The sequence below is a fragment of the Lipophrys pholis genome (genome assembly GCF_963383615.2).
Source record: "Lipophrys pholis genome assembly, contig: SCAFFOLD_210, whole genome shotgun sequence".
In the NCBI taxonomy this organism is placed as follows: Eukaryota; Metazoa; Chordata; class Actinopteri; order Blenniiformes; family Blenniidae; genus Lipophrys; species Lipophrys pholis.
In genome coordinates this window covers 4,203-14,981 of record NW_028292294.1, presented here as the reverse complement: position 1 = coordinate 14,981, position 10,779 = coordinate 4,203, and the positions used below count along the sequence as shown (strand labels likewise).

At 42.6% G+C, this 10,779-nt stretch overlaps 1 protein-coding gene across 1 annotated transcript; it reads left to right on the top strand.

Annotated features, from left to right (window-relative positions):
* Positions 1–7,150: 7,150 nt before the first annotated feature.
* On the top strand, positions 7,151–7,722 carry LOC308128001 (uncharacterized protein; the record flags this gene model as incomplete). Its single annotated transcript, XM_080493675.1, is given in 2 exon segments — positions 7,151–7,595; positions 7,598–7,722. Coding segments are annotated over 2 exon segments (570 nt in total).
* Positions 7,723–10,779: the final 3,057 nt, after the last annotated feature.

The window sequence follows — 10,779 nt, the reverse complement described above, 5'->3', positions numbered from 1 at the left end:
TCAATCGAAAGGCCATGGAACTATCAAAGAAATATTCAGTCAAACTGTGTGAAGAGGGCTAAAAGGAAACCGTGATGTAAGTTGAGACTCCAAAAAAGGATAACGACCCTCTCAACTGGTAAGATGATATGGATCGATAGCTAGACTCTGAAGTCCAGCTTTATTATTGACTCACAATTAATTACTGATAATTATTCATTCATGATGGGTCAGGTATGGGACACTGTGCAGGACGGGGGTTGGGGTTGGGGTTGGGGTTGGGGTTGGGGTTGGGGTTGGGGTTGGGGTTGGGGTTGGGGTTGGGGTTGGGGTTGGGGTTGGGGTTGGGGGTTGGGGTTGGGGTTGGGCCAGGGGCATGTCTTTCCTGTAGCCGACGTCCATTATGCTGTTGACGATGTGCGAGCAGTTGCCTTGTGCAGCATGCTCCACATCAACTAGAGTGCCCAGATAGTCAATCCAGTACAATTTGGCCTGCCCCTAGTCAACCCCACCAAGCAAGCAATTTGCATTGTATGGGCCTTTGCGAAGTGCCTAAGCCAGAGTTGACCGGATGTACTGTGCAGCCTCTTGAATGTTCAGCCTGTATCCATTCTTGTAGTGATAGAAATCAACATTGCGAGCGATGTAATCATGGAACTGCAAGATGTCAGAGCGTTCTCCACAATAGGTGATAAGATGGGTCGGGGCGAGAGTCTGAACCTTGTCAGCATGGTTCTTCAACCTGAACAAAGAATAAAAGTCAGAGCAGTCAGCTGCAAACACTACCCAATCCTTACCTCGGATGGCTATGATGCTGTCCATTTCAAAAATATTTAAATTATTTTAGTCCCATGCTTATTTATTTCAGCATCACCTTATCAGATGGAAGAATGGGGTTGGGGTTGGGGTTGGGGTTGGGGTTGGGGTTGGGGTTGGGGTTGGGGTTGGGGGTTGGGGTTGGGGTTGGGGTTGGGGTTGGGGTTGGGGTTGGGGTTGGGGTTGGGGTTGGGGTTGGGGTTGGGGTTGGGGTTGGGGTTGGGGTTGGGGTTGGGGTTGGGGTTGGGGTTGGGGTTGGGGTTGGGGTTGGGGTTGGGGTTGGGGTTGGGGTTGGGGTTGGGGTTGGGGTTGGGGTTGGGGTTGGGGTTGGGGGTTGGGGTTGGGGTTGGGGTTGGGGTTGGGGTTGGGGTTGGGGTTGGGTCTGCCTGCACCAGTCCTTGACATCTGATTTCCCACCGAGTGTATATAGTTACCATTGATATCAGTGACCTACCAGTGCAAGGTGACACCCCATGCCAATGCACTGCTACCCTACTTTGCAGAGCCAAGCGGCAACACCTTCAATATGAAAGCATCGTACCTTGAACTCAACTCAAGCACATCCAACCGGTAGACATTATTTTAATCAAGGTAGTTGACCATCAAATCGAAAGTGCCATCCTCTTGATAATCGAAGGGACTGAAACTGATGACGGTGTTTTAGTATTTTTAAGAGCTTTAAAGAGAGAATGGCTTGTAGTGCCGGTTCAGGAGTTATTTTCTGGTTAGGGTGTTTTGGTTGAGAGGGGTGCAAAGTTAGCATATTAGGTTAAGCCTCAGTCTAGGACTATTATCCTATATGGTCAGGATGTCAGGAAAACCATCGATATTAAGGTCAGCAAGATACAGGCTACCCTTCTTAAAACTACCATTCAAGACAGTCTCATAACTGTCCTCCCCATCAACCATCTCAAACAAACTCTTTGCATTATTCTCGTTACAAACCTACAGCTTTGTTTCAGAACTGCTGAACTGCACTTTAATAAATTGGTCTTATCCTTATCCTCCATCGACAATTGTGACCAGGTCAACCAGCCCATCATGGTTCATATCTGCCCATGCCATATCAAGCACTGTCTTATTGTAATATAGTTAGTGGCTGAACTGATAGCTGTTTTTGCCTGTTTTCATGAAGAATGAGATGTGATTGCTTTAGGGTTCGAACCCAGCCAGGTCTGATAAGCAGTCTCCATTCAAGTCTAACACGGAGGGGAATACCAACTGGCGTTAGTGATGATCGGCTGGAAATGAAATGATATTCTCATTAGGCTGGTATATCTCCTGTCCTGTCATCTCATAGACAACAGCACCTTCCTACCCTTCAAAACTAATTAACAAGCTAGGTACCCTATTGCCAGAAGGGTCAACCAATCCTACATCCACCACTCTATCCACAAAATCCAGCTTGATATCTTTAAGCTGATCACATACACCATCCGGACATCCATTAATATAGAAAATTCGTATGTGTGTGTCGAATGATAGGAGGATGTCATTGAAGCCATCGTAGTCGTAGTCAGCTGGCAGTACTTTGAAGTCAGAGAGTTATGGGGTCAGTTGTCCAGCTGATTGGAATGACTAGTTAGCGGGGTGGTAGAGGAGGAAGTGGATGTGTTGGCTGGAGAGGGTGATGAGGTCCAGGTTGTGGTCTGTATTGAGATCTACGTATGAGAGAAGGATGTGACTTTAGGGTAGGGTGACAGGCTTGTACTTTGGTTCAACATCAATCTGTGCCAATACTGTATGTAGCTGTACCAAAAGCAACATCAATTAAATATGAACAAAAAAAGAAATAACTCTTGTACGGCTGTTCTATGGGATAATTATTGATTTTTATTCTCTCCCAAGCTATAGCTATGACTAGCTATGTGGCAATATGAACAGTAATTGTGTTGTTTATATATGCCATCCATTTTACTTCACTCTTTTATTTTTTACAGTCATCTAGGGGAGGGGATAAAGGGAGGAGACCCAAGCAGAGTATTAAGGACATGAGTTCTGATTTATAGAACATATTTACATCAGTACCTTTTTAGCAATCGTTAACAGTGCCAGCAATGTCCAGCAGTGTCCAGCAGTGTCCAACAGTATCCAGCAGTGTCCAACAGTGTCCAACAGTGTCCTTTTTATACCCTAACATTATTCCTATTTTAAGCATAGCATAGCCTTGAATACGAACCACACAAACAAGAACCAAACCATACATTAGAAGAAGGACTATATTATAAGAGACGTCTTTCATGGTTCAATAAAATTGGTCATTTGGTAAAAATAGTCATCTAAAACTCCCAGACTAGTAATTCAGACTGGGACCTATCGAAGGCTCCGATATCTTATTTCCAAGTGTAAAATCACTGAGGTCCTAAATAACAACAGGGAACTTGGCCGTCAAAAACTTTAGTATACACTCCTATTTTCCTCCTCACTGTCTTCAGTTGTATTTTTCCTCATAATGCCCCACTCACCGACCTACTCCTATGATGGGGCCTGTGCATCGGACATTCTTCACGGGCTGTTCTATGCATCCCATTATATATAAAAAAAAAGATTAATCCTCATTATTGCTACATAGACATTGGCACCCTGCTATAATAGGGAATTTTGCCACGGTTCCAGTCTTATACCACTAGCTTGGCAGCCCTTAGGATGTCTGGAACTCCTCCAGGTTTGAGTTGGCCTCGGGCACGACCCAAATTGGCTAAAAATTAATCGGCGTCCCTAAAATCAGCAATTTCGTATAACTTCAGCAATTAATCTCTGTCAACTCTCGCCACAATTTGTTCTACAGGCACAAATAAGTCCGCGCCTCGTGCCTGGATTGTATTTTGGAGTACCAATGAATGCACTGCTGGCCTTTGCAAAGACAACTCCCGGACAGTCGATCATTTTAACTTGTCCATCTAACCTGGATGTTTTTAGTGTAGCCTGTAGCTGGTAGTGGTGACACTCCACATGCTTTAGCCCTTTTCAGGCTATTAATGACACTTGACTTGCCCACATTAGGATAGCCTATCAAGCCTACTGTCACAGAGCGAGATACTCCATCTTACGGCTTACCTGTTTAATGATCTGGATGAGGTGGTCTGGTCCTACAGCTTTCGAACTGCTAGTCAACTATTCTGCAAGTTCCTGTCTTTGACTCAATGACTTTTTATACAGAGCATTAGAATAAGGTTTGAATGTTGTTTTGTAGGTTGGATTTAAACAGGACACAGGGAAACTACCTGCGTAGATGATTTTGCCAGGCATGAGCGTTTTCTAAAGGCACTAAGTCAAGTCATCTTGTTCATCACTAGAATCAGTCTCTTTTCACCAGGCATTCCCAAAACTTCAGCCTCGATTTCTTTGTTCCTTGATGCCATCGGATCCCTTGCATCAATCACCTCCAGAATGATGTCAGCATTTTCTAGCACTTTCCTCACCTCCTTGAAGTATTTCTTCTTTCCTCTTATTTCCACGGTCCTGTCCAACTCGGTTTCAGGTACCATTGGCATTTCATCATCTTTCCCTGCATGTGAAGCAGGGTCTATTTTGTGAGTGGCAAGGTGGTCGGCAGTGTCAGTGTGGTTCCTGCGACGTACACTTTCAATGATTTTAGCTTTGAAGGGGTAGAGATTGGGAATGGGTAGATCTTTTTTGTTCCTTTTTTGGATGAGGCCTAATGCCCTGAGTTGCTTAGCCTGCTTCTTTTTGCGTTTGCCCTGCTGAACCGCCTTCCGATGTATTTTAACATTCATCTTGGTGGAGATCCTCTTGCTCTGTTTTTGCTTAGGTTTGTTAGCATACTTGACCATCAACAAACAACAACAAGATATTAATATTATTCTTTAATTCACAGATATAGCCAACCCTCATAAGCAGTAGCTATAGGCTCAAGATTATTGGCTTGTTGAACATACTTATGTATAAGAATTTTAAATGGAATTAGCCATGTTTCATTCTTCTTTGTCCTTCTTGTGCTTTATTGGGCGGGGTAGTTTGCAGTCAAAGATTTTTTACATTTGGAGGATTAGGCCCATGTTAGGAACGGTCTTGCCCTGCTAGAAGCTAGCAATCATTCCCTTATGGATGTTCAGCATTTGAGCCAGTTTGTCCTGATTGAGCCCCTTGCTCTGCCGACCCTGTTGAATAGCAATCCTGAGGTCATGGCTCATTTCAGGAGGCTTATAATCCTATTATTAGTTGAGCATTTTGGCAACATGTTTGCCATCAAGCTGGCTTTTAGAGTTGCTCTCCCCCTTGGAGACAATCTCAACCTCCTTACCCTGTCGAATGGCCATACTAATAGCCTTATCACCAGTGACATGCTTCTGCTTACCATGGATCACAGTAGGCTCCATATTCTTATATTAATTATGACTGCGCTTATTGGTTATGACATATAGTAATAAGTGAATAACAAAATGATGATGATCAGAGATGTAGAAAGGACAGTGGCACGTAGACCATTACGTCATCGTATCCTAATGTGAGTGAGCATGCTTTCTTGTTCTTTATCCAGTTTATGTAGGTCTACTTGTCGATGAACTTACGTTCTTGCTTTATCTAGTAGAATAGTTGCTTAGCTCGTACTTCAATCAGCTTTCGGTTATCCACTGAAAAGGTGTCCAGCATATCAGGGGGCACAGTGCATCCCTTATTCTGCACGGCAGTAGCTAGCTTCTTGCATCCCGCCGCCCAATTCTCAGTGAAGAAGGTACTCAACTCTTGCAATGATATTTAATTATCGTCAATTTCAGTATTGACCACCTCAAAGCTGATGTTCCTTTGGAAAGTTTATAAGGTGAGGAGAGCTTTCATCCTGTTTTCAGAAGATGTCAAAGGCGATTGGCCTGCCTCGGTTGAGTAGGTCGAATAGGCGGCTGATGAGAGGCGAGTCAACAAAATCCTAAGTGATTTTGGTGTTGATGGAGATATCATAGATAGCACTACAGAATCCCTTTTTGTACATGATCTTGTTGATTGAAAACTTATTATAGATCTTCTTCAAAAAGCTAAAGTCATCAAGTTTCTAGGCCTACCCCACCATACCCATCTCTAATTATAATAATCAAGCTCCTATATTCAATTAGCTTTAATTCAAATATTTTTAAATGGATTTCATTCCTGTCAGGCATTTTTCCATCCATGAAATCAAGCCTTCCAAGAAGTTTTAACGCCTTGATGCTCATCCTCTGCAAGCTTAAGAAACAGCCCGACTTGTCAATTAGGAGGCTGCTGAAATGGCACAAATTGACAAATTGTATGGGGCGGGGGTTGGCCATGCAGCTGAAGTATTAACGATCTGTGCTGGCTTAACCTGAAAGGCTCTGCGGACATAGGTCGAGTTTTCTCAGTCTGGAGAGTCACATGGGCAGGCTGGGAAAACTTCAGTTGGGAGGAGCAAGTTCTGATGACTTAAGACTGAGACCCTCAACAAACCTTCACGAGGTGTACTTGGCAAGCTTCGAGAACTGATATGAAGATGAATGAATGGCAATGATAGATCAAACAAACTCTGTTCCTATTGTATTGTTTTTTATCCCTTGGGCTGTGAATTCTTTTGACTGGATTTCGATTATAATTAGAAATATTTATTTCAACTAGTACCTTTATATGGATTGGCATAGATTATGTGATGCTTTACCTACTAACATTCAATACTAAGTATGATATTATTCCTTATTATTATTTGCCAATACCAGGACAAGAGTAAAAGATAAGTTATCTACAAATCTCTAGTGTTATTCTTGAAATAGTTTATTAAAGAGATGATGTCCTTATTGCTTACATATCCACTTTATATATGAATTCTGTACTTATTGATTTAACTACACAGCTATAGAATATGTTCATCAAGCATTCCACTAATTCAGAAGGTTGGCTGTCCTAGACTTTCTATAAAAGAATCCCCTCTATTTAGATACACAACAGCACAGGGAAAATAGAATATTTCAACAATTAATCAAATAACTGACACGTATCAATTAATCATGGTTGGTCCTTGAAATTGTTGAATCAATAAATGGAACAGAAAAGTGGCATCAGTGGCTTTCTTCTTGATTTCATGATGGGAGGAGTCAGCGCTGCAATCTCCAAAACCATTGCAGCCCCTATCGAACTCATCAAGCTTAGGATTCAGAACCAAGATGAAATGATCAAGGCTGGTACCCTCACCTAGAGGTACAAAGGAATTGGAGATTGCTTCACCAGGGTGGTTAAGGAGGAGGGTCCAAAATCTCTTTGGAAGGGTAATGCTGCCAACGTGCTAAGATACTTCCCAACCCAAGCCCTCAACTTTGCCTTCAAAGATTCGATCAAAAAAATGCTAGGCCGCAACAAGAAGGATGGATACGGTTTATGGTTTATCAGCAACATGGCTTCAGGTGGTTTGGCAGGATCCCTCTCTCTGCTCTTTGTATATTCTTTGGACTATTGCCGAACTCGTCTCGCCAATGACAACAAGAACTCAAAGAAAGGAGGAGAGAAACAGTTCAACGGGATTAAAGATGTCTACATAAAGACTTATCAGAGTGATGGATTGGCAGGGTTGTACCGAGGCTTCACCATCTCATGTGTAGGAATCTTTATCTATCGTGGGCTGTACTTCGGAATCTATGATTCAGTTAAAGGTGTTCTACCTGCTGACCTGGCTAACAGCTTCTTAGCTAGTTTCTTGTTGGGATGGTTAGTTACTATCAGTGCTGGTCTCGCTTCATATCCTATTGATACCATCAGAAGGAGGATGATGATGACCTCTGGTCAGGCAGTCAAGTACAGTGGGTCGATTGATTGTGCTCAGCAGATCGTGAATCAGAAGGGATTAGTTCTCTGTTTAAGGGAGCAGCTGCGAATATCTTGAGAGGAGTGGCTGGAGCAGGTGTGCTTGCAGGTTACGACCAACTGCAGATGTTGGTGTTTGGCAAGAAATTCGGCAGTGGAGAATGATCGACATATTTTATTTTTAGTCCATAACAAGAATCTGCGTTATGCAAAGCTCGTAATTAAAAGATTAGCATTGATATCTTGACTGAATGCAATAGCAATTGAGTTAAAGAGCTTACAAATATTTTTTTGACACGTGTTATTATTACAAAGATACGTGTAATATAAACAATATGGCAAAGTTGATCCTTGGATATTGGCCACTTAGGGGGTTAGTGGAGAGATCTAGACTCACTCTAGAGTATCTAGGCTTGGAGTATTAGTTCAGGCCAATGACTGACCGAGTAAAATGGGCCTAGGAGATTAAACCATAGTTCCAGAAGACCAATCCTCTTGCCAACTTGCCCTATCTCCTAGACGGTGACAAAGTCATCTGTGAATCCTCTGCTATCTTGGTCTACCTGGCCTTGAAAGCAGGTAGACCCTAAATGATGGGTAAAGACGATTAGTAAAAGCTGTCCTACTCAGTGTTCATGAGTTTTTTCAATGACCTATGGAAGGAATTCATGACTTTTTCATACGGGAAGGATGAAGATTTTGAAAAGCTAAGGCTGTGATCAAGGCAAGTTTCAATGCCAAGCTTGAGAAAGTTGATTGTAGTTTAGAGGGCAAGAAGTTCTTGGTGGGTGATACTTTCACTCTGGCTGATATCTGGCTATTCGAGTTCTTGTCAGTGTACAGTGAGGTGCTTCTACCTGGCGTGCTGAAAGAATTCAAGAACTTCAAAGATTACTTCGAGAGAATAGCTTCAATCTAGAACATAAAGAAATACAGGGAGAGTGATAGATTCAAGGCCGAGCCTATAAACGGCCCTTCAGCACAGTTCTCACCACTAAAGATCTGATGAATCAACAAGAATCAATAAGAGTAATGTGGTTAGTTTATGCAGTCTGTTTATGTTTAATTGAATTAATATCATTCAGGAACTTTCTAATTGAGTAAATCTTATTTCTGAGCAGTCTCGAACCTCTCCAGTACAGAGTCGAAATCCCTACTTATTAGCACTCCATACGGGATCTTGTTATCTGGACATAGCCCCTTCAGCAGCAATATCTTCTCACTTTCATCCTTCAGCACCTTGTGCACCATCAGCATTCGACTCACAGCACGCACCTTATTCTTTATAGACTGTATACGCTACTAAGAAAAGGTATGGACATCCTCCTTCATATCATCAATTCGCAGTATGTTCAGCATGATCTGACTGATCTTCTCTGCAACGAATGGCAAGGACCATGAAAAGAGGTTCATGAAGTTGGGGTAGCAAGTACGGATGTTGACTGTAATTAAATTGTTTTATGTTTAGTAGGTTGTTTTTGAAATGGATTAAGGCCCCTTTATTGTTGTAAGTGTCGCAATAGTTAGGAGCACTGAAAATAGTCAAAGTCATGGGCAATCCCTTTGATTTAGGCCAATGCATCTTGTATCCCTCTAGTTGCGCCTCATGGGCTCGAATGACACTCATCAGCTTGTTGCCCTCAAGAAAGTTCTTCACTGATTCCTAATTAAAATAATATGAGCATCCTCTTGCTTAGTTGTGAGCAAATCCTCTCATGAACTTACCAGGCTTTTCATAGGGATCCGCCCATATCAAGTCTGAAAGCAGGCTATCCTTTATCGGCTCCACCATGCGATATTCCTTACCGATATCAGCCACTGATTTCAACTTCGGAGACAGTCCGCCATGGACATTAAAGAAGTTATTGTTAAGGATGCAGCAGATCGGCAGCCTCATAAAAGAGTCAATGATCATCTTGTAAATCTCTTGGTCGAACTTGCTTAGACATTCTTATCGGAAGTTGAAGTGGGTGGTCATTTGGATGCATTAGTGGTTGCCTCTTAGCAGGTAGAGGTTCTTGGGATGGCAGATTTGATAGCGTACAGTAAAATGATGTTTTCGATGGAGAATGAGCGCGGTCAACGTAGTCTCCAAGGAACAGGTACTTGTTGGTGGCTGGGTCCCCTCCCAGCTATAGAATCTTGACCAAGTCATAATACTGCCCATGAATATCTCCCACTATGGTTATAGGGTCTTTAAGCTCAAGGCAATTAGGCTCTTGCTCAAGAAGTTATGTGGTTTTGTCTAGTAGCCATACAAATCACCTTTTTCTATACGTCCTTCTTTGTAGAGATGATCTTTAAGGAGTTTCCAGTTGGGTAAACCTGATGAGAAAAAGACCTTCTTCTTTGAAAAAGAGTTTGGAAAGGAGTGGTTTGTGTGGAGGTGGGGTAACTGACTTGACTTTACGGTCAGAACAAGGATCCTTTAGTAGCTGCATGCTTCTATCCAATTTAATGCAGTAACAATCACTTATGTCTGCTCTTCTATTACACATCTCATTTCAAATAATCCTCTTTCACTATTCGCAAGTTACCGCCCATATCACCCCATACCAGCCATGGCCCCACTCTGCAACTAGCCAATACTCTTTACCCCTTCATCTTCTTTCGCTAACATTTTATGCTTTGCTTGCTTCGGGGCACAAGCAACTGCAGTAGCTTTTTCTTGTCAGTCCAGCAAAGCTCACCTACACTTGAAAAGCCACATAGAAAGTGCTATGATTCGCAAAGGGACATTGTAAAGCCTTCTTGAGGGGAGCGGACAGTTCGGATGACAGCTTCCTTAGCCAGTTCGTTTTGCTTGACTGCGAGGGTAACAAATGAAACCAGTTGCATCATTTCGTGAAGCTAGTCGATCGCCACCATCAGGAATCTTTAAGATTGATCCCATTTAGCATCGACTATACGCTTGTTAGTGATATCCTGCCTGAATATGATTTTGTGCTGTTAGTCCAGACATGCCAACTCACCATTATAAGAGAGCACAGCAGTTGCACTATAGCTAGGCTGATCAACCACACTGCCATCTTGAACAGCCTAAAAATGATTTGTATAGGTTGATCCTCATGCTGATTGTAAAAGTACAGGTCACCTTCTAGGTTGCCTACCATTAGTAGTTAACCACTGACACCTATGCAGACTGCATTAGCCTGGTCTCGGTGGTTGAGTTCAACTAACTGGCCTCCCTCGAATGTGAAGGAGTGTAGAGTAGATAGTCCT